Source organism: Xiphias gladius, chromosome 24 (genome assembly GCF_016859285.1).
Source record: "Xiphias gladius isolate SHS-SW01 ecotype Sanya breed wild chromosome 24, ASM1685928v1, whole genome shotgun sequence".
NCBI lineage: Eukaryota > Metazoa > Chordata > Actinopteri > Istiophoriformes > Xiphiidae > Xiphias > Xiphias gladius.
This window is the reverse complement of record NC_053423.1, coordinates 17,341,706-17,366,061: the sequence shown is the minus strand read 5'-3', so window position 1 is coordinate 17,366,061 and position 24,356 is coordinate 17,341,706. Positions and strand designations below refer to the sequence as shown.

The following is a 24,356-nucleotide window of genomic DNA, read 5'->3' as shown; positions in this document are numbered from 1 at the left end:
TCGGACTTTACTTCCTAAATTTAAGGAGCAGTACAACATTTTGAATTTTGCTTGTTCGCTTTCTTGCCGAGTTAGATGAGAAGATCATACCACTCTCATGCCTGTAGGGTAAATACAGTATGTAGCTGGGGCCAGGAGCTGGATAGTTTAGCGTAGTACAAAAAGTGGGAGATGGTGCGAAACAGCTAGCATTGCTCTGTCCAAAGTTAACAGAATCCATCTACCAGCACCTCTAAAGTTTATGAAATATTTGCAAACCCTGCTTTTGAATTGTTTTAGTTTGATTACAGGTCATTGAACTACTGCAGACACTTCAAAACTATTCATTGTGCCACGTGTGTACGCACATGAGAGAAGGAACATCACATGTAAAGTCTGAATTTTTTCCACGGGCTTCAATCGCTCAACATACACCAGATTTTTGAAACGAAGTCTGGACCATTAACACTGGGTATGTGTGTCGGCTGGTCTGTTCTATCGGGGTCTACAACCATTGGATGAACCTCGAAACGATCGCTCCCCCATCAGACAGAATGTTTGGTCCATGTGTCTAGACCTCCACCATATCTGACCCACCAGCACAGAAGGACACATAAACACTTGACAGACGATCATAAGGAACAAATACAGACAGGCTCCTTCCATCCACCATGTGACTTGGATATGCATGCTCACTGCTGTTAGTAATTTCTTGACACTGACACCCACCCCTCCACATCCGCATATACACTTGTCAAATATAACACCTCTACCCACAAGGAAGAGACCAGGTTCTCAGCCCTCTTCAAGGAAGTCTGACTAAATGGTCCCACCTAGTTTATTTGTAAGCCACACATAAGTGGGTTTTTCTTTAAAGGATGTCAGCTTTGGTCTTTCGTCCTTGGATAGGAAGGCCTTTTGCTCAGTCCTTTACATCTCTCCCCGGCTCTCCAGTCGGAGAAGGAGACCAAACCATGGACCACTTCCATACTATGTGGGAGTCCCTGCTGTTTCAGTGGCTGCCAGGAAGGCCGCGTCTTCCCTCTCCCTTTCAAAGCGTTTGGCTTCATAACCACGGGAGCCCATCTGATGTGGTCCCCCCATCTGACAAGCAGCTCTCTTCCCCAGGCCCAGACGGCTAGAGGGACGTAGCAGATGAAAGGGGCCGCAGATTGTTGTAGACCATTTACATGTAAATACAGAGACCAGGCCTAGGTCTGGGTTCAATATTGAAGGTGTCTGCTGCACTGAGGTCCCTCTGTGTGTGCATATATGAGTGTGCGTGCAAGTGTATATGATTGTGTGTCAGCATTTGTGTGCACGTGTATGTGTTTTCATGTATGTGCATGGCATGATCCAGTACATATAAATTACACAGCTGCCAAATTGCTGCAAATGTTTTAATACAAAAGCATTCTGTGATCTCTAATTATATCTAATGACTGCTGGATGCATTTCTCCAGAGCAAAAATAGGAGCCTTTTCAGTGAATAATATGGCATTTTATCAACTAGTTTACTATATAATTGCACAAAGCAATGAAAAGAAATAATAATATTGACTTAAACGTGTCCAGTATTCAAATAAATGAAACCTTGAAGGGGGCTGCAGTGTGTTTTGTTTGACTGAAAGGGGGCATCCGAGGGCCTGCCAGCACTGTGAATGTAGTCCCTACTCCCCAGAGGAAACTGAAGATGCCAAGGCAACATCCCTGTTTCACCAGGGGGTCAACCTTAAACCATTAATCATGTCTACATAACCTCCCTCTCACAAGCATATGCCTCTGGTTGGTAGACAGTAAGTCAGTTAGGGCTTTCCTCTGTGTCGCTCTAGAAGCTTTCATACCAGGAGAGAGAAGTGTTAAAACTCTACATTCTCACTTCTGACTCACTGATTTAACCACATTGAGGCAGGAGCAGGAGCAGAATACTCCTGTGGTGTAAATCTGTTTGTGTTCCCTCTCCGAAAAAAAAAAAAGGCAAGTGAAGAAAAAAAAATAGAGGGTCCTTCTGAAATGCAGTTTCTTAGTCAGGGTTAGCAATGTGATAAAAGCCCAGCTTGTTTGGCAGTAATAGTGCTATGGGAAAGGACAGAGAACCGGGGGTGAGCTGGGTTGGGTTGCTGTGTCTTGGTGGCCGTGGCTGGTAGGTTGACGACCTCAAGTGAGGGACCCCCCCCCCTTCCCCACCCCAGCTCACCCCAACTCTCCTCGGCCAAAAGAGTATGCCTGTTAGGGAGGGCGTGTTATCTTGGAGGCTTAATGCCGAGTCGATACAACTCCGCCACCCTCCCTTACACCTCACGTTCCAGGGAACACATATATCCAGTCTACGCTGTCAAACTTTTAGCACCTGCTATTTGGCTTTGGTCCCTTATGTCAATTCCTCTGGTGTTTCAGGAGGATGGGCTGGGAGAAGTGGGTCAACAAAGGTTGATGCTAAAATAGGGGATAAGGGTGAGACTTGGGCCATCAGACTACCATCCACTTTTGGCATCGTCGGCTTCATGTTCTGCCCATGACGACACAGTGAGTGGAAGTAAAAGGGGAGATGTGTCAAAATCAGTGCAGTGATCTGCCCAGCCAATTCAAAGAAAAAAAAAAAAACTGTAGTTAACTCCCTGCTGCAGGTAATTACTTTGGTGGGATTTAAAAAAAAAAAATCCAAATATGAAAGATTTAACAGTGATAATGTGCATTTTACTGGATACTTTTTTTTTTCAACATCTGGAAAACATTACTACTTGGAGATAAAACAGTTTGTTGGCTGCTTCAAAACTGTTATAAGCATTATAATAGATAGAGCTACTTTATTAGTGAAAGAGGATAAAAATCAGATAAGAAGAGCACCTGAAACTCACCCTGCTTCCATACTGTGTACCTGCTGCTTTTCCCATGAGCCCTGGGTGACACTTTCTGTAATGCAGTAATCCAAAAATCATGTTATCATGCACTGGGGAATCGAATACAGTGAGTGCAGCTTCAATCCTCTTTCCCTGAATACAGCCTTATTTTTCTAAGATTTGTCTTAACACAGTGGATTATCATTGCCCCCTGAAAACCTGCGCATCACAAAAGTATTGGGCTCGGATATCCCCAGATACATTTTGGCAATAATCCACCGCTACCTTCCACAGGCCAGACACCAAAAACATACATGCATGCATGCAGCAACATGCTGACATCGAGACTTATCTGTTGATATGACGCAAAGCAGCATCTGATGGTTTTATGCATTCTGGCGTATTTTAATGTATTTTGAGGGATTCAGACGTGCTGCATATAGACAGAGAATTCCCGCGGGGCTCAGTCACTGACTGGTTGCAGATGGGGAAGATTCTCATTTCATGATAATTTGTTCTGCTGGAACGACATCTGAAATAGCCTACATGACATCAAACGTGAATATGCTTTACATATTCTAATGTTCTTTGAGTAGGTGAAAAGCAAAAGGCAATATGACAAAAATGTGAAACTCTTATTTTATACAAATACATTTGGTCCAATCTGGAGGGAAACCTGGTGCTGTTTAAATCATGAAGAACATGGTGGAGACAAGGAAATAAGAAAAGGAGAAAGTAATTGATGAAAGCAATATGTACCCAAATGGAAATTCATGAAAGCTGTCACCTTCATATCTTTGAAGACAGCAGCATGTCTGTAACATAAGCTTTCCTCGCGTAAAGACTACTCCTTTTATTAAATGTTAGCGATCCCCACACACTGGAAAATATACTGGGGGACATCTTTGATAAACTTGTGAAATAAATTCTTTCCAATAAAAATGTTCTTGAGGATGATGATTTGCGGAGGAGCGCAGCGCTGGCATGGTACACATTGCACTCGGTTCTTTTCCCAGCACCCCTCCCTCCAGGGGTCTCGGTGGCAAGGATCTCTAATGAGACCTGCGTTATTAATCCTTGCAATGGGGTACATGAATTCACTCCGGAGCAAAGGCTTCGGCAGCCACCTTGGCCCATAAAACCTGGAATGTATTCCTTTCATGTGCTCTGTTGATGATCTACTCTGACAACAATATGGTAAGACTTCCCTTCCCCCTGTCGTGCGGGCCCTGGCCCCGGGCCAAAGAGGGTCATCTCAGACACACTTGGACTTTTATAGGTGGTCAAGAAACATGCTGACAGGTCACAAGTTGGCGCTCCTTTATGAATCAGACCTAAACATTCACCTCATTTGGAATTAGTTTATTTATAGGCGGCCTGTAAATCACATTTATTTTGTTTTCTGGCTTTAAAATGGCAACTGAGTCCTGGGGTCCTTTTTGGAAAACCAACATACTTCAGACCATGGCCATTAAAACAATAATATTAAGGTTGTTTTACCAGGATTTTCTCTCAACGGGCTTGTAATTATCTGTGAAACAAAGCTGTAAAGTACATGATCAGCTGTGAAATAATTCATACAAAGGTGATTTCACATATCTTAATGACTGTTGACAGCTCGGATGTGAAATGCTTGACTTTGGTTCTAATACAAATGCAGCTTCATTTGAACTTCGGATTTACCTTCTAAGCATAGAGTGACAGCCTGTAGCAAGACTGAATCAAGAAGAGGAGCACCTCTGCTGTGTGTTGTGTGCATGAGAGAGAGCACAGGAGGGGAGACAGAGGGGACATAGACAGACATGTAGACTGAAAAAAAAGAATATTGTGTTTAATTCTAGATCAGCGTCACAGGGCCCATGCTGATCCTCATGGTTCACATTCTCGGTGCTTGTAAATTTAGCCTTTTGCATTTTCATCTGACTCCTTTGGGATAGAATAGAAAAATAGGCATTCACAACGGCAGTTCCCCCTCATTTAGCTAAAACTGACTGACTGGCTCAGAGTATCCCTGTTTCACAAAACCGGAAAGCTGCTCCAGCGGCATCATTTTACAAGTTTCCCCCGAGGAATTCTGCATTTGTTGCAAAAGAGCAGAAAAAAGGGGGTGATTGGTGAAAATCAGGATTTGGTTATGCCACAGATAAGTGAGATTCTCTGTTGAGCCACGCGTCAAAATAAATAACAGAGCTGACTTCGAATCAAATGAAAAAGGCCTGATCTCAGTCGGCATATGCTCGGTGTTCCTGTCTCTGTGCAATAATCCGGGAAGGGTCTCAGTCTTGATTGACAGATTGTGTGCTGTATGCATGTAGCCCCGGTCCCCTGATGGCAGAATTTGCCAGCTTTACCGTCCCATTTATGACACGAGCCAATCTGCCTCCAGCCGAGATTCTCCCTCAGCTTTTCACAGATTTGTATCCCCATTTTCCCCAAATCCATCTCACCCCCTACTCCCCCCTCCAGCTTACTTCGAGACTCACACATGCACAGGCTGCCCACACACAGGCAGCGCGCACACACACACACACAGATGCAAACACAGACACAAGCTCAGTTCACTGCAGTTGAAGATGATGTAAAGTGAGATGCAAGTGGAAAGTGAGAGCTGACGGCCTGCATGCAGCTCTTTCACAGTGTTAACTTACATTAATATATAAACGTGGACGAGAAAGTTACCCAGTTGTCCTGGTCCGTCACTAGAGGGCGCTGTCCCGTGTCACTATTGAGGAATCCCTTTAATATTCAACCTGGACACAGTATTACGGACGTTTGCTGTGTGACATGTTTCTTTGATTCTTTCTGGTTTTCGGGGGCTTTCGATCTGTTTTACTCGCTTTTTCAGTCTGTGCGTGACTGAGTGTGTGTGTGTGTGTGTGTGTGTGTGTGTGTGTGTGTGTGTGTGTGTGTGTGTGTGTGTGTGTGTGACTGTATGTGTAGAAGCGCTCACTCAGTCACGGCAATTCTGAAGGAATTTATATTCAGTAAAAACGCGTTTTCTTTTCGTTCATTTACTTTTTGAATCGTCACCTTGCAACCGAGATTAACTTCCTTTAGTCTTTATCTACAACTCGTCTCCGCATGCACGCAGACTTCTGCAGTGTTGGTGCATCCTTCCTCTCCGTTTGGGCATCCCCTGCTTGAGTTAAGGGAGATCTACCAATTAAAAACAGTAGTTCACCCCCCTCTTTAACCCCACCTCACTTCAAATGTAAAAAAAAAAAAAAAAAAAGAGGGAAAAAAAGACGAACTTTCCCGTCTGCTTTCAGAAACCTCGTCCCCATCAGGCAGCCTATCAATATGAAATTGCATTCAAATATTCAAAGCCTCGGCTTAATTTAAACGGTTTCATATTTTTTATTGTAAGATAAATTAAATCAGAGGAATCGAAGGAAGTAATTTAACAGTAATTTAAAGGTTGTATTTAAAAAAACGAAAACGAAAATCACCGAAAATAGAAGTTTTTCACAAAGCCTGAGAAAAAAGGGAGGAAAAGCTTGTCTGGAATAAAACTCCACTGGATTTACTCGACTTTTTTTCTTAAGAAGAGACAAATAATAATAAAAGCTTAAAAAAAGAGGGGGGAAAAAGTATTTTTTTAAATTTTTTTTATTATTTTCTTTAATTTCAGCTGCATCTTTATCTTTTCGGTCACTTTTGATAGTCGATATTTTTATTAGCGCCAAGACTGAAAACCTGGAAGTGGGAGAGGCGACCGACTCCAATTATAGGAAATAAGGTGCACATGTGATTTTTTTTTTTTTTTTTTTTTAACGTGTTGGGAGTGTCTGCAGCGAGAGAGAGGTCTCGGTGATTGCTGTTAATCCAGGGTCAATCTCCTGGGGGGGGGGTGAGAGAGTGGAAGTCACCCGACAGTATTTTGCTGCTGGACGTGGTGACTTGGAGCCGAAGCTGAAAGTTTAGAGGTGACTGTGCATCCGCGCTGGGCCTGGGGGGTGTGGGGTGGGGGTTTCACGACTGCCGAAATCCGACTAACATTTTCGTGTTTAGTCTTCCAGGCAGGCTGAGATGTGAAGAAAATTCTGCTTGTCCTCTCCGCCTTATGGTTCACTTGAATTCTACAACAAACCGAGGATTGTGCGCACTTATTTATTGCACAACGGCGTAAAGTTCTGGGTTTCGACGGTGTGGAGGGATGTCTGGGCCTGGGGTGTGAGAGCAGAGAATGAAACCATCACCACTATGCTTCTCTTGCTTTCATTTCTACCAGACACTTTCTAATTGAATTAAACCATAGGCTGTAGGAATGGTGTCCCTGCACGCTCCTCCAAAAAAAAAAAAAAAAAAAAAGCTCCACCCCTAACGCCGACTGTCAGTTGGGTGTGTGGGGAACTACATCTTATAAGAGCCCCCGAACATCCCACGTCCAGCCCATAATCTGATCTGAAAATCAGTAGGTGAGGAGAAGGTCTAACCCCCTTCCACGTTTCGTAAGGGAGGGAGGCGTGCAGAGACAGAGACAACCAGGGCACCGGCGGCTGCGTCGCCCCCTTGGCCGAGATTCGCTCTCTGGACTTGACACCCTTCTTTTATTTATTGCGAGATCTGAGAACAATGCAGCTAGAGAACATTCTTCCCAGCGCTAGCATCAATTTACCCAAAACCTTTTACAACCTTTCCTCGTCGGACAGTGCCAACAACAGCCCGAGGCCGTCATCGCAGCTTGAATATCAAGACGTCGACCGGACGGAATCAGAGTCTAGCAGCGCGCCTAAGAAATACCTGAGCGGGGTGGGAAGCGGGATGCTGGGTGAGGGGGACACTTTCACTAAAAGCGGGCCCGACGGGAGGAAGGGCTCCCCGGTGCTCGGGGAGGACGAGCTGACGAGCGGTCGGCGCTACAACATAGACGAACTTGGCTCAGACAGATACTTCATCTCGTCCTCCCAGGCGAGTACCGACATGGCAAGCCCCTGTTCCCTCTTCCCCTATGCAGGACAGACCGGCTCGGTGTATACAGGCTCCAGCAGCTCCAGGTACCCGGCGTCGCTTCACTACGGATCCGTCCTGCCGCCCGCGGGCTTCTCCTCCTCGTCCGTGTGCACCGGCCGGAGCCAGTTTAGCAGCGGAGGGTACCAGTTCAGTCAGGGTCCGGGCTGTTTGTACCCCTCCTATCCCGGGACGGGGACGGGCATTGGCTCCATGTCTCTGCCGGGGTCTGCCGCCGGAGCCAGAGCGCAGGTGTACCTGTGCAACCGGCCTCTGTGGCTGAAGTTCCACCGGCACCAGACCGAGATGATCATCACCAAACAGGGCAGGTAAGCTGATGCGCTGCCGGAGCCACGAGAGGCCTAATTTAAAAATACGACAGGCATGTACAGAATATAGAATAGCTTCTTCTTTCTTTTTTCTTTTTAAATATATCTGCTGTTCGCCCATGAAATCTGTATGTTTCAAGATAGCGGTCGTTTTTTTCTTTCTTCACCACTTTTTACCCTCGAAAAAAAAAGTCATGCACACCATCCATATCTTCCTTCTACGTATTTTTGTAAAAATGGGTGTTCGGCGCTTTCAGTTGCGAGCTTTCGTTCCTGGTAAAATTTCTAAACGCACACTTACGCGAGAGGCCAATCTTGGCACTAGTAAAATTCCATTTATTTCAAATGTAACATTTAGTCAAGCATTCTGCCAAATGCAAGGCACGAAGACAGTGTATAAATATATTTTCTTTTGCTGGTTTATGAGCTCAGCTGAAGTAAACTCTTCTTCTTTTTCCCTTTTTCCCAGGCGGATGTTCCCATTCCTCAGTTTCAACATCACCGGACTCAACCTCACGGCCCATTACAACGTCTTTGTGGAAATTGTCTTGGCCGACCCGAATCACTGGCGTTTTCAGGGAGGAAAGTGGGTTACTTGTGGGAAGGCGGACAACAATATGCAAGGTAGGTCAGAGAATGAAGCAAAACGTGCACTTTGTGGGTTTTTTTTGTATAAATGCTTCAAAAATAAATCCAAGAAGAAATGAATAAAACGTTGTCGGGAATTATGCAGCAGATGTTGCATTTGCTCATGACAGCTTGAGGAAATGAATTAATTGTTTCAGGAAAAAAAAATTGTTTTAACTTCATTTGAAAAAAAAAAAAATCAAACTTAGCTTTTTGCATGTTGCAGTTTTGAGTGTTTTAATGCAATAATTTAGGCTCTTCAGTACAATCTAATTTGAAGTGTCAGGTCATCTCTGAAGCCAACTAAAATGTGTCTTTTCTGATCAAACATGCCCTTTAAATGACTGCTAAGCTTAAGAGCTGGAACTTTTAAATATATTCAAAAAGTGATTCATTCTTCTTTTGATATTTTGATGGTAATAAATGTTTCTTTTAGAAATATTTAAGTTTTTTAATTTTAAACATTATATTAAATTGGGAATAAATCATACGCTCTTCTCTAAGCTACTATCAGTCATGTTTTTTTTATCAGAAAACAGGCATTTAAAATCATAGGAACGTGTTTATGGTATTTTCATCAAATTAACAATACTTTCAACAGCAAGCTATTTGGTTATAAAATAACCACTGACCAGAAGAATAAGCAGGCTTGAAAAAATGATGTCAAAAAGCAGCGAGTGACTTATTACATGTATGTTTAGACAGTGCACTCTGCAGAGATACCGGCATTCTGCTTTTCACCTCACTAACCACATTTATTTCAATTTTAGGTAACAAGATGTATGTTCATCCTGAATCCCCAAACACTGGTGCTCACTGGATGAGGCAAGAAATCTCTTTTGGCAAGTTGAAGCTGACCAACAATAAAGGGGCCAACAACAACAACACACAGGTTAGATATCGGTTTAATTCATTTATTTAGTTAATCTTTTTAAAAAATAGTTATTTGCATACAATGACACTAAAAGATGATTGCCATCTGTTAGTGATATCTATCAACAATATCCCATTTTAATCGAATTGAAAAGACGTGCAGCTGATGCTTTAGTTTCTGAAATTGTACAGTGTCGTGCTATCACACATTTCCCCCTCGCAGATGATAGTCTTGCAGTCACTTCATAAGTACCAACCGCGACTGCACATCGTGGAGGTGACAGAAGACGGAGTGGAGGACATGAGCAACGAGGCCAGAACTCAAACCTTTACATTCCCAGAGAACCAGTTTATAGCTGTCACTGCTTACCAGAACACAGATGTAAGATTTAGAATTATTTTTTTTTGTTTGATTTAAAAATATATTTGGCTATTTTAGATTCAAAAAAGTAAAATATCTTTTAATTGCATGTATTCATTCTTTATTGATTTTAGCAGTAATGCAGTTACTTGCTATAAGATGTAGATTATGTACCTTATTTATGCAGGATTGTAATGTGTGTTTTTTTTTTTTTTTTTGGTTTTGTTTTTGTATGTTTCTCTTAGATCACACAGCTGAAGATAGACCACAACCCATTTGCAAAAGGCTTCCGGGACAATTATGACTCGTACGTGTTTTACACTTCAAGCAGTGGTGTTGATCTGTGTTTTTTTTTTTTTTTTTTTTTTTCTGTGGCACACAATTCAATGCATGTCTTGGACCCTGATATTTTCTCTTCCAGTTGATTCATTTTTTTTAAATTTATATCTTTTTATGCGTGTTCTTTCTTCAGGATGTACACAGCCCCAGAGAGTGACAGGTTGACTCCATCCCCTACAGATTCCCCTCGCTCCACCCAAATTGTGCCTGGGGCCCGCTATGCCATGCAGCCTTTCTTTCAGGACCAGTTTGTCAACAACCTGCCTCAGAACCGCTTCTACACCGGTGAACGGGCTGTTCCGCAAACCAACAGCCTTCTCTCCCCACAGAGTGAGGACGCCAGCGCCGCCGCCTCTGCCCAGCGCTGGTTCGTCCCCCCAGTTCAGCAGCCAGGCTCCAACAAGCTGGATCTGTCGTATGACAATGACTATTCCACCAGTAGCCTGTTGTCCTATGGCATCAAGCCCCTGTCACTGCAGACATCCCACGCCCTCAGTTACTACCCAGACTCAGCTTTCGCCTCCATGGCTGCTGGTTGGGGCACCAGAAGCACTTACCAGCGCAAGATGACCACGGGCTTGCCCTGGTCCCCTCGTCCAAGCCCCCCAGCCTTCCCGGAGGACCAGCTGGGGGCCACTAAAGACAAGCTGCCCGAGGAGAGCGCGCCGACAGCCTCGACCTGGATTGAGACGTCCCACTCATTGAAATCGGTGGACTCTACCGATTCTGGTGTGTACTCCATGGTCTGCAAGAGGCGCAGGATGTCTCCCGGGGGCTCAAGCACAGAGAACTCCCCAACCATCAAGTGTGAGGACTTGACTACGGAGGAGTACAACAAGGACAACCCAAAAGGCATGGGTTATTATGCATTCTACACAAGCCCCTAAGACTGTATTTATTGAAACTATATATCATTCTTTGATTGAGTGCTCTCCATTCCTTGTTAATGTATTTTTTCTCTTTTCTCTAAAGGTGCCAAAGCTTAGTGCCCCCCCCCAAGCAAGCTGCACAAGGTTATTTTCCCAGGCCAGCCCCTCTCACATACCTGAGCAGAAACATGCATAGTGGTTGTTGTTTTTGAAAAAGCATGTCCCTTTTTTATTCATTTATTTTTACAAATTTTTTTTCTTCACGAATGTGATTTTTTTTATTTTTATTTTATTTTATTTTTTTTATTTTCCCCCTGCGTATTTAAGTCATTTTCGTTGTACAGTATTCGTGCACTTTAGAATGTGATGTATCTTGTACAAATTGTCTTCATGGAGGTGTTATTAAATGGATAATAAAACAGCTTTTCATAAAGCATTGTCCAAATGTCTTTCTCTGTTTTATTCATATAGGTAGACAGGAAAGTGGCAGTCCTTGAGATAATCTTGTTCAGCTGTGAATTAAAAAAAACTATACATGCATTTTAAAACGTACAATAGCTTCAGCACGAACTGGAAAATTTGGATCTGATATATTTAAATTACAACTGAATCTAAAGGAAAATTGTGCATGTCTTGGTAAGCAGTGAATGTGCACGAGCAGGGTGACTTGTAAACCTGCTGTATTTTATGGCTTGTTATGTAGGCCATGAATTTGGGCCTTTTAAAATAGAGGCCACCAGGTGGTTGCTGCCAACAAGCTGGCGTTGCAACACGCAGTACAAAAGGTATAAAATCTCCCCTGCATCTTAATAATACAATGCTTTCAGACAGGGTGGGGAACAATAAAAGAAAGCCCAGCCCATTTTCATCTTATTTAGCTTAACAAAATGAGAAAGGTATTATTAATATTTCTCCTGTGAGCGATGTGCGTCTAACTGCATATGAGTAGGGAAGTAATTTCTGCCAACAATGCATTTCAAATTTAAATTTCATAAGCTTTGGCTGCTTTGAATCTACCACCCCTCTCCACTAATAAAGCATATTTGGTGTCATTTTTAAAAAAAAAAGATTTGTTTCATATGCAAAACACTTGTAATCAGGTATCATAAATACAAATAAGCATACACATAGTAATCAACAACAGAAAATGAGGAAGACATGGGATGACATATAGAGTGAAAGCTCAGTTCTGTTTTAAGGTCACAGTGGGGCCTTAAAACAGAAACATGCCTTCTTGCCCCCGTAAACAGGCAGCAGAAATTCTCAGAACCCATAGCATTTACGCAACAAAAGAGCTGAGCAATCCTTTCAAAGCTACAAATAAGTGTTACAAGGTAACCCCCCAGCTCACAATTCAAGTGAGTCAAGTGTGACTTTAATATGAGATTTACATGTCTTGCATGACATGACTCACAACATAGACCAATTAGGTGAAAAGCACACAAAAGCACATAGTCTTACTATTCTGTCTTTTGTTGCCATGGTGTTTTCACACATTTTATAATTTACCTAAGTAATGCAACTGAATGTGAGGGATGTATACTTAGAAAATATGACAACAGGCTACATGGAAAATGTCCCATCATCCATCCAACTAAGTGCAATGTACAGCTCAACACCTCTATTTATACCGTCGATCTATGGCCTCTCCAAAAGTGGATTAGTGAAGATAAAATCCACAAAAAGAGAAGTCATAATATTCACACAGAGACTACTTGGCTCATGTTCTCAGCACCTGTTTTTCCTCAGTGAAAACACTTCAAATCCTCTGCCATAAGGACCCCAATTTGAATGGATTTACATACTCAAATTCTAATTAATTCTGTTGTCAGACTCCTTGACAAAGTGAGGAGTCTGACTAACTCCAATTAACACCTCCTAACAAGGTAGAGTGCTTGATTGCCCTGGCCTCTCAGGAAAGCTGTAAGAAAAAGGCTCTTCAGGGGGTTTGAGTGTGGAGAATAAGAATGTTTGCACTTGTGCGTGTCAGCAAATTGTATTTCAGAGCATCTGATGATGTTTTTATTCTCCTTTTCATGTTGTATTGACCTTTGCTCATCGGTGGTTGATAGTTGGCGTATAACCCCGGCAACTACACATATTGGAGGAGAGAGTTGCGGAGATGTGATAGCAATTGATACACTGACAATCGAAGAGAAAACCGATGAGAATTTTATACGCACGTAACCCATATCTAACTTTAATTTAGTAGAAAAAGCAGTTGCTACAACATTTGTATTTCTCTCCGATGTCAACAATTTGTTTTGCTTTTTGTTAACCTAATAATTTGTAGGAGCAATTCTGATACCTATTTCACATCTTTCATGGGTAATAATGCAGTTTAACTTCCAATAAACACATGATTGCTGTGAAAATGCAAGTGCCCAATGCATTGACATTGAAAAAAACCTTCTGTCCATGAAGTAAGATATACAACAACGGCATGACTTACATATACTGTAACAGGGACATCTATCTTGTATTTAAACTGCAAATATTGTCCTCCTTCTCCACTGCAGCTCAGCAAACACTCTCTGATCATTTGTTTGATGGATATTCCACGACTATAACAGATGATTCTCGGGCAACCCCTGACAACTCCGAAATCCAGCAACAAGTCGATAGATTGTGTCTCTCTCAACCATTCATGCAAGAAGTACAGTAATCAATAGACACCTCTAAAGCATGCTTCCACAAATTCAGACCATGTTGACTTAAAGGAGATATGCGCACTGGGCTAAGACCTGAAGAACTGACTACTGTGCACTTCTTTTGCTGTTAACATTGCTAGCTACAAATCCCGGTAACTGAATGGGTTTTGTTGTAGTGTCAGTAATGCAAGGCCTAGGAGGACCAACCAGTGCTTTGTACAGTTAATGGTGCATTAGTAAAACTTTACTACTCTCTTTCTCCCTCTTGTTTTATCTGTGTGTATGTGTGAACAGTTGCGTGTCTGTGACCTTCCCTCAGGCCATCCATCGGTGACCATGTTGAGAGTTCATGTAAGAAAGGTCAAGGAGGCTACGGAGACATTGTACCCAAGGAGGGCTGACATCTAAACACAGATGAAGGCCCGAGGCTGTTTCCTCACCTTCAGTCACACACTATTACTGCTTTCACTGACTAAATACAACCACAGGCAGATGTGTGTCTGGGTCAAGAATTTTTAGACATCCCTTTTAAAAAGTAACCTACAGACAGGCAAGACTGAGACAGTGGTGATTATGTTTCCTCTTCACACTATATTTCCCCTTTTGATGTGTTGATAAATGTCAACTCTGTTAAAGGATTATCAAGCCAGTTAGAATTACTGCAAAACTGCTCCGCAGGGACAGTCTGAGTCTCATTTGGCCCCTCTGTTGTTTTGTGATGCATTCACTCATGATCTAGTTGATCGCTTTTATTTTACAAAGGATTTCCGGTTTAGATATCTTGAGGTTAATGCCATATGCCAACGTATATCAGATCCAGTCTTTATAATCATAACCAAAATTATGCTCACAGTCTTGTTGCTGATGACTGCATGAACACCAAGGCCCACGCCAAAACCAGGAACCAGGTCCAGTATACTATATTATATTATACCACCTTTGGGGAAAACTATTTTGTCCAGCACAATAATACATGTAGATACTTTCTGGCACCAGTGCATCTCATGTGATATTCTGTTTTATGTATCATTGAGTGGAGTTCATGGGCATTGACAGTCCTAATGATGCTGACAAAGGCCCTACTTTTAGCTCGCCCCAGGTGCTCATGTACACAACGCAATGCTTTAGTCTCACGGCCTCCTTAGGAACCGGTTCACCAGCAGTGAATCGGGGAGTGGGCCGACTACAGTATGGGTGTAATGTTAACAGGTCTGTTGGAGTAAGACCCTGGTGTGAGATGAGTCTCAAGTTAGCAGGGCCACAACTGTTTGGAGAAGGGCGTTGAGTGTTGGTAGAGAGCACAGAGGTGAGAGGAACCGCAGGCGCAGAAGGGCCTTGTGCTGGAGCCTTCAGACGCTCTGTTTAGCGCGCAGGCAGGGCCCTGACTCACTGGTGCATGGATAATGCTGGGGAGAGTATCCCGCGGCTAAGCTGCACTTAACAGCACATTGATTTCAAACCCCGGTGTTCCCTCTGGAGGGCAGTGGGACGTACCTCAACAGGCCGGACCCCCCCTTCTTTCCCCCTTTCCCATTTTCCCTTTCTGACCACCACTACCATTTACCATCTCCAAAACCTTCCCCTCCCACTATCTACCCATCCCTGTGTCGATTTGGGTACACCATGCTGGTCACTGGCCTCTACTCCCCCATCCTCGGAGTGTCCCGGAGGAGTTGAACAGGAATCAGGGGCACTAAGGCTCCTGCAAGACACTAGTCTTGAGAGCAGTGTTTGGGGTAGGGCATGCAGAGGCAGCCAGGTGGAAAAGATCTGTGGTCAAAATCAATGCATTGGCACTTTGATGGAGCGCTCCAACAGATTTGGCAATTTCACATTCTCTTCCTTCTCTCCCGGCACCCTCGGAAGGCCTCACCACTGGAGAAAAAGCAACATCCACTAAATCTTCTGGGAAAAAGGAACTCTTAACTTCTACAGCTTCTGGGACAAAACAGGACACGGTCAATATTCATTTGGTAGCTTGTGCATAACATGTTAAACTCTCCACTCTGTCGCCTCTTGCTGCTCACAGCAAAATGAAAAATATCTGCTTCACATCACTTGCCTTTCTTTACTGGATATTCCATTTGACATTAAGAGACAAGGGTTGTAATTCTTCCACCACAGTAAGTTCAGTACAACTACACTCTTCTACCTTTTTTCCTTTCTAAAGCTTTTAAAGAGAAAACTTTCTTTCTCATCATCAGCACACCTTGCAGCCTGCATCTCTTTTTGTGAGTCCCAGCACAGGTGGATGCCAGTGTGGTGCTTCTTCCACTTGTCTAACTTCTGACTCATCTCCCAGCTGCATTATGTGGATGCATGTTTTAGGAGCGGTACACAGCACACTTCTTTGTGCGCTAATGGGCTCTCAGCATCTTTAAGACTCAGGGTACAATTAAGAGGTGATAGCTTGATCTCCCACCTCGCAGTTCTATTTCTGAGTTGCCGTGTGATTATGCCGGAGGTTGCTGGGTGGGTGAGGAACGGGCTCTATTTAAAGGAAGACACCCATGAACTCTTCTGAAAGAACAAATTACTTTTGCAGCTTGCACCTGTCTGATTTCTAGTCTAACTGTATTGTATTCTCTAGCAGTTAAGTTTATGACGTGATCACAAACTGATTTTGCATTAATGCACATGATAGACGGTGTTATTTGTAATTATGGCAGAAGTTAGCTTTCAATTTTTCAGAGTCTGTATTAAACGCCACACATCTGGAAGAAAGGTTATCCTGAAATGGCTTCTTGGACAGGGTCATTAAAGGTAACTGCAAAGGCCAAGATTTATTCATTCATGTACCAACACCAACTTGGCCCTGCCATATTTAATACCGAAGCTCAAAATGCAATCTTCCATCTAAACCTTGGTTTGTGATTCGTCAAGCATTTTTTTTTGATGGTTTAAAAAGTCAGTTAGGCATTTAGGCTATTGCAGGTGAATTCATTTTAATAATTATGCAGCCTAAATGACTAGAGATAAAGGAGAACTTAAAGTATTGCCTCTAAAGAGTGAATTAAATACTTTGTGTTCATTTCTGGCAGCCAACTGCTGTCTTACATTGCCAGACAGAATTGGTTGATACAATACTGCCATCTGCTGGTGAAAATTAATCATTACACAGTAGTTTTTACATCAATTTATAATTCATGATAAGAAACGATGGTTTTATGAAAGATGTATGATAAAAGCCTGTGCCAAGAGTTTGTAGGATGGTAAAAGGGATTTAATTTCAAGTCTGAGCAAATACTGTGTATTATGTTGATCTTAATCCGGCTTCTTAACCAATATTATATATCACAAATATCACAGATAAAAAGGCAGTGATCTCCGAGAAAAAGGTTTAGCTTTGTCTCTTTTTAAAACTTTTTTTTTTTTAATTTGAAACATCTGATATAGCCTATACTGATGTTTATGCATTTTAATATTAGTATCTGAGGATGTCCAGGCATAGGTAGCCACCTCATGTCGGCTAGCACATCTACAGGAAACTCATGCATTTTAATAAGCTTACATTTGTTTTAAACATATACAGTGTGTGAAGGCTTAACCATAAGCACACAAAATACATTATATTGTCCTCTCTCCTGTCATCCAACATCTGCGATTTCATTATATTTAGAAGTGTATAACCTAAGGTCATAACTACACATCTTCTTACAATATACTTTTGATTGCCTTCAGGCTGTTTATCTTAACTTCTTGAAGCCTAATTCCACCTTAAAGGTCAATTTATGACAAACATAAAATACAGGTAGGCTTGTATACATTGTTATACGTAAAAATGATGTGTGTTTCTAAACTTTTTTGTCACAAATGGGAATAGAAGTGTTATTTAACAGCTGGATTAAAACTGTAAACACATCTCATCAAAACAGACCACATTTAGTTGTTGCCTTAGTACTGTGAGTTAATTTGGGAATAGCCGCCGATTCTTATCAAGTGTTATTGAATGGGGATGGTATCTATCTGGTTTACATTTCCACCACATACTTTGCCTTAATGTTGAGGTAAAAATTTGATATAGTTACAAATGCATATTCTATATCTGCTTGTTCTTAGTCTTCATTACTGGTATATTGTGCTATAAAAAATTCCAACCCGAGATAGGTTGTTACGGTTGAATGGATCGCATACAAATCTCGCTAGTTTATCATGATATAACACTTAGGGATCTAGACTAGAATTTAAAATAATACTTATTACGTATTTTAACTGTTCTTGTCTGTCAAACTTACATTTGAAGTGATGGAAGCGCAAGTCGTCCCAGCAGGGTTGAATAGGTTTTTAAAAAAAAAAAATCATAACACAAAAAGCCCGCTTGGGACTTTGAGGCGACAAAGGCATATCCCCCGCCCTCGTCTTTACGTTATGAGATTTGATTGGTTGAGAATGCCGGGTATTGAACGCGTATTGGCAATCAATCACTGTCAATCATGTTAGAGGCAAGTCCTCACCTCGTCGTCAGGGAAAGCTCAGTCAGTCCTCACAGTTCTGACAAACAGTCACCCGCCCAGTTTCATACAGACATCAACCGACAAAAAAAATAAAAATAAATAAAAGACCTAACGGTGGACAGAAGACAGGCGGCAGGTGAAATGGACGAACCTTCGGAACAAATGAGACCCCTCTTGAGAACAGTAAGTCCCCGCCCAGCACAGTTAACCGCTAGCCCACCGTTATATTTGTATGGCTCTTTGTGTTTGCCCCTTGTTTCCCAAGCCGCCGTAGAAGTACTACGGGATACTTGGGAGTCAGATTCAGTGAGGCACCACTCGGCGGCTGCTATTGTTAGCCGGCTTTTACTTCTGACACGTGGCATGGGTACAAGTTGTGTTCGGGTCTCTCGTTAAAGTCAGCGAAACCGTTCATTGAACTATATATTTTGCAGAAAATTGTATCCCCCGTTGCTCAGTTTTGAGTTGGTTAGTTAGCTCACCCTCATTTGAGTACTAGATACCGAATTAGCCGAGCACGAGCAGAGTCGAGCCTGTTCAATGAAGTTATAAACGTTATTAACCGCCGTGAAACTCAAAGATGTCCCATTAGCTGGCAAGTCTGGTCTACAGTGTGTCCAAACACTTTGATAAACTAAAACGTAAGTAGATGTATTGTTGGCTTAGTAGGTCTGACAATAGTTTCTAATGCCTCTAATTTGATTAACGGTAACGTTAGGTAGATTTGACGCATTTGATCCTTTACGTTCAACAGGTTCACCCGTCGGTTGCCTGACAATATGTGTCCCAACTAGTCAGTTGATAAGAGATGCTGATACATTTACTGAAATAAAAGGGTCATTTGCATATCACATGCGCCAAAAATACTGAAGATCCGCTTTTATATGTTTCTTTTCAAAGTCGGGAAATGCTGCTAATTTTACTGTGAAAGCTTGTACAGCTAGAGAGGAAAAATACAAGTGGGACTTGAAGAGAAATTCTTTTGCTCAATATCAGACACATGAGTAACAGCAGGTTACAGCTACAAAACTCTGGTCAATGTGAGGTTTTAACTGAGTTGTGGCACCCACATCCTGTCTTTTGGGTGTAACTTTACAGTCACAGATGAAATGATGAGCATCAGGCATTCAGCAATGTTAATAAGCCCAAAAAAGAAACTGGTTGCAGAGCTAAGTTTAAAATGCACGCTGACTCTCTGACATTAGTGCTGGTGTAGGGTTTTCCACTACTGTTTGTGTGTGTGTGTGTGTGTGTGTGCGCCTAGGTATGTACAGTATGTGTGTGCATGTGTGAACATGTGCATATGTCTGAGGAAACTTGACCCCTTGCTGTTCAATGAAAAGGAGTTGCTAGATAGCTGCCTACTTCGTCCCCTTGAATGGAAGTCAGGAGGTTCACTCTGACACAGGACGCTTTAGGCAGTAATTCAACTGCCTGATGCCTAATAAAGTCTCGGGGCTGTTTACCCATCAAATTGCACATCCCAAAGAACATACAACTGTTAGGCTTTGAGTTGCACATCCAGTTAGTGTGCGCGTGTTTAAAAACATGAATTTGGTTTCAACAGAAAACCCTTCTCAACAGCCTGGTTGACCAGTGCTGTTTTTAGGAATGTATAAATGGGTCACTTTGAAAGTGAAACATTGCTGTTTATTTAAAACACGAGTATTTCAGGGTCATTCCAAGAACAAACTCATGTCATGTAATGTAATTTAGTGGTTGTTGATCTGATGCCTTTAGGCCACAGATAATGGTCTCAGGCTATGTTTTTAGCAATTATAGAGGGCTACTCACAGGGCTTTGACTTAAATGACCTGTGTTAGCCACAGTGTTAGAGAGAAGTTTATTACAATTTTATAATAGAATGATTTTAATGACCAATTCCTTTCCCGGCTATGTTTTTGCATATCTAGCCTGTACCATGAGTGCTTAGTGGCCAGAGATTAGACTCATTGGTGCCACAATCTAATGCATTGTCTGGTTTCCAATTTTTACCAGAGAGATGGGCTGGCTGTGGAGAGGCTGGGGATGTACACAAAAAGACGAAGAAAGAAAATAGAAGGATTACAATAGCAGTTTTATAGTTTGCAATAACACTTGAACCAAACCAAACTAATTTTAATTCATTTGTCTAATTCAGCCTTCATACCCGAAACTTATATACCAGGGGTTTAAATGTCTTTAAGTTGATAAATATGAGCAACAAAAAGGTGTCAAGTAATAATCACATTCAAACTCTGACAGACCATGACTCATTGTAATGAATTAAATATGGACCATCAGGTTTCCCTAAAAGGATTCCCTGTCTTTACATTTGGTCCATGTGTCAGATTTAGCCTAATACATACTTTCTGTCACTGATGCCCTCATCTCTATTTATCAGCTGTACTAACCTGGCCCTACAGTATGAGTTTTCATTGAATTTTACATCAGGTGTTTGTCAGCTTGCCAGGAGGAAAGGCATTTGTACATCCTGCTGTCCGACTACTAAAAGAGGGTTTTAGTCTAGCCAGTGTGGGCTCTCTGACCTGGACTATTATTGGTTCAGCACTTACTGCCAGGGTTAGTGAGTGTTTTATGAAGTTTGCTCACCGTATGGCGTTGCTTTAAATGGGTAATTACACAGAATGAGCCTCTGTGGCAGTCTGATGGTGCCAGTCTGACGGTGCTCTTTTCTGTTCAGATAGACTATTATGATAATACGATAAAAATAATTTATTCCTACACTACCCAGCTATAGGCTAATCGGCATACACAACAGAGAGCCTGTTTGTATATATTGTATCCAGTCCACTTTCTTTTGGAATGAAACTTATTGTCAGAAAGTTGGATGCCATTAAACAGGCCACAAGCTTTTAAGGGATTTTTGTAGGCAGTGACTAGGCCCGCTACATAAAATAGAAATTGACAAATGTATGTTTACCATTGCCCTGTAGTTCGTTTTTGACCCAAAGAAAAAGCTGTATTTCAGTTAAAGATAATTTTTCCTATCCACAGGAAGGCAACATAGTCGCAAATATTTTCTAACTTCTCTGTGACTCACATTCAGACATTTCAATGCATTTATAATTGGGAGCTGCTCTGTATAGCTACAGCCTTCCACTGGGTGTAACAGACTTGCCTTTATTCAGTTGCCCATCAACATTAGCTGTGGAGGAAGGGCAGAGTGTTCATTTCCTTTAGCCACCCACTTTTTTCCCAGATAGGCAGGAGATTCAAAGCGACATCTGATCACAAGCCTGCGTTTCTAGCCTCCCGATAACTGCTGGGAGGTCTTTGATTTGAGACCTACTGACTGAGACTGAAACACTGACATTCTGAAGCGGGTGTGTATACAGAATAATGCCATTGGAGGCAATTTTATAAATTTAAAAGACATTAAAGCTGATCAAAGGACCCAAAATTGTACAACTCTAAATAGTATTCTGCCTTTGTCCACCATGTCTGCAGAGGATCTGAAAGCTCATCCAATTACAGGAGAAGTCATCAGCCGCATTATGCTAAGTGTGGCCTGAATCTTGATGGTTGCATAAAATGGGAGCCAGGTTTTTTGGTGGGTGGTGATACAAACTGGGATGGGTAATGGATCTGAGACATTGAGAAGTTAACCTTTGTTCTCCAAGGCTCTGTCTTGTGTGTAAACATTGGGAGGTGCAAATGCAACCCTCCGTCAAAGAAAATCTTTGTCTTCCCTTATGAGAAGCAGAAATTATAGGATTGCTGTATGTATGGATGGATATGTTTTAGAGCTGAAGCAATTAGTTGGTTATTTAATTAGTTGACTGACAAAAAATAATCTCCAACAATTTTGAAAATTGATTACAAACTTTAGTAATTTTTCAAGCAAAAATGTCAACCCCCACTTACACCCTGAGTGGTGTGTGGAGGTGATAAAGTAAGCGGGGTTTGAACTTGTCTTTTTTGCTGTTTTTCATTCTTTACACACCTATTTCTGTCACTTTTCATTTGAACAACAGAGTGTACCAAGTGTACATGGTTTCCAAGAGAGACTTTCTGAAAGTGTGTGCAATTATCCTCATATTTAAACAATATAACAGTCACCCTGCCTTCAAGTGGGACCTTGGAGAAAAGCCATAAGCACTTTTCATTTCCAGTGTGGTTGGACAACACATTGTAAAAACCAGATGTGTTCTAGCATAACCTGGCCCTTATTCTCTTGAACGCTGCCATTTAGTTTAGAGCTGAAACAATTACTTGATTAATTTTTGGCGTTTCATAGACTAAACAATAAATTAGTTAATTGAAAAAATAATCGGCAGATTGATAATAATAATAATAAAAAAATTCCATTAATTTTTTTTATAAAGTGGACCCATCACACATTATATGGTTGGGATTTGGGATGTTCTTTCAAAATGCATTTAAATGTTTGCCTGTGGCAAAATTTACATTGATTCTGGTTTTTCCACAGACTGTGTTGAGTTCTTCAGTAACAATACTACAAGCATGGCTCTGCGTTTTTCTTCTTTTACTCTTGACACTTTACATCCACTGACCTAGCTGATGGCATACCAGGGTACTTGACCTAAGGTACTGCTCATACAGAGGGCTGGCCATGGAGACATGGTTCTTAAGCTGCTCCAGCAAAGCTGCTCAGTGTCCACCAGTAGTTCACAGTGGTTGTACTTTTCAGCTCTGTGGTTTCGACGTGTTTAGTGGAAGTGCATTTCTGGAAAAAGCAACCAGGGTCAATCAACTTTCCTTGGATAAGTAAAAGTTATTCTCATTTTTTAGCTTTAAACTTTGAAAAAACAAAATCTTACATATAACGTATCCTTAATTATATAGTTATAACAGGATATAATCGTAATGTAATTATATAATTATACAAGTTTAAACAACTAAAAAGTTGCATAAAGAAGAGATTAAAAAATGATTGCTAAATGGATTTATCAGCTGACAGAAAATGAATCGGCAACTACTTTGCTAATTAATTAATCCCTTAAGTAATTTATCAAGAAAAAAATGCCAAACTTTTGATGGTTCCTCCTTCTGAAATGTAAGGACTTACTGTTTTTTTCCTTTTTTACATTACAATAAACTGAATATTTCAGAGGTTTGAACTGTTTCAATTTCAAGAAATCACCCTTTTTCACTATTTCTTGGCATTTTATAGACCATACATTTAAGTGATTAATCTAGAAAATTAGTGTTATATAAATTGATCATAACAAAATAATTGTTACTTGCTGCCCCAGTATAAAGTTGAAGCAGTAAATTCTTGTGAAAATCCTTGTTTACTGAAAATCAGTTTTATAAAACTTTTTACTAGAAAATTATGGTTTTCCTGCATGATAGTAGTGCATATGGTCTTGCAAAAGATCTCATATCTCACAAAATTACCTGATGTCTACTCTTAGTGTAGGTTTTGCCTTTAGATGTCACTCTTTCTATTGAATTTCTTGCACATTTGCACACAAGGGGTACCTTTATTTTAAGTTTGGTTTGACCTTTTCCCTTTATATTATTTGTTAGTCTTTTTGGAGCTGACTTGTAGTGTTACCTGTGAAGGATACCGTGTTTACATGGTATATCTGGAAAGGACTGGGATCCACAATGTTTCTTTGAATTAAAAAATAGACTCATTATTTACTAATTACGTTTCAGGAATATGTTTTTTTTTTTTTTTTTTTTTTTGCCCTACTCCTGTAACAGCTCTTGTTGTGGAAGGGAAACAAATGAGCCATAGTTCTTCATAAAAATTACAGGTTGTTGAAAAATGTGTCCAACCTTGAGGATATGATAAGAAATGTGAAAGTCAAAGGCACACAGGGATTTGGAATCTTAATGAATACATGGCTATCTGTCCTTTTTCAATTCATTGCACCCTCTGAGCAATGCCGAGCCCACACGTGTGCTTGTTTCTATTTATCTGTGTTGGGGGCGGCTCTTCAATTGTGACCTGAATACCTCAGCGGGTGAGCCCTTGTATGCCCTCCAATTGTGTGTGTATGTCCTCCGTTTGTTGGTGTGTATGTGTGTGTTTTTAAGCTCTTGGCTGGGTGAATAAAATATTCATGGTGGCATGGTGGGATTGGCCACTGAGCAAAGAGCGGGCTGACA

At 41.4% G+C, this 24,356-nt stretch overlaps 2 protein-coding genes across 11 annotated transcripts in view; both read left to right on the top strand.

Moving 5' to 3' along the window:
* Window positions 1-6,632: 6,632 nt before the first annotated feature.
* On the top strand, window positions 6,633-11,604 carry eomesa (eomesodermin homolog a). Of its 3 annotated transcripts, none has more exons than XM_040121240.1 (7): window positions 6,633-6,745; window positions 7,777-8,098; window positions 8,568-8,722; window positions 9,496-9,617; window positions 9,822-9,980; window positions 10,205-10,266; window positions 10,432-11,200. In XM_040121240.1, the coding sequence occupies exons 2-7, from the start codon at window positions 7,983-7,985 to the stop codon at window positions 11,183-11,185; spliced, it is 1,368 nt and encodes a 455-aa protein (XP_039977174.1). In that variant the 5' UTR covers window positions 6,633-6,745; window positions 7,777-7,982; the 3' UTR covers window positions 11,186-11,200. The 3 variants fall into 3 exon arrangements, with proteins under 3 accessions (XP_039977174.1, XP_039977172.1, XP_039977173.1); XM_040121238.1 differs by having other exon boundaries at window positions 6,831-8,098; XM_040121239.1 differs by lacking the exon at window positions 6,633-6,745 and adding an exon at window positions 11,271-11,604 and having other exon boundaries at window positions 6,768-8,098; window positions 10,432-11,150.
* A 6,666-nt stretch (window positions 11,605-18,270) lies between these two features.
* The window catches only part of LOC120786106 (sodium bicarbonate cotransporter 3-like), a 41,558-nt gene continuing 35,472 nt past the window's right edge, over window positions 18,271-24,356 (top strand). For all 8 annotated transcript variants that reach the window (XM_040121234.1, XM_040121231.1, XM_040121235.1 and 5 more), the window contains exon 1: window positions 18,271-18,455. In XM_040121234.1, the coding sequence (XP_039977168.1) occupies window positions 18,414-18,455 (42 nt within the window). In that variant the 5' untranslated portion in view covers window positions 18,271-18,413. The remainder of the gene's footprint in view (window positions 18,456-24,356) is intronic.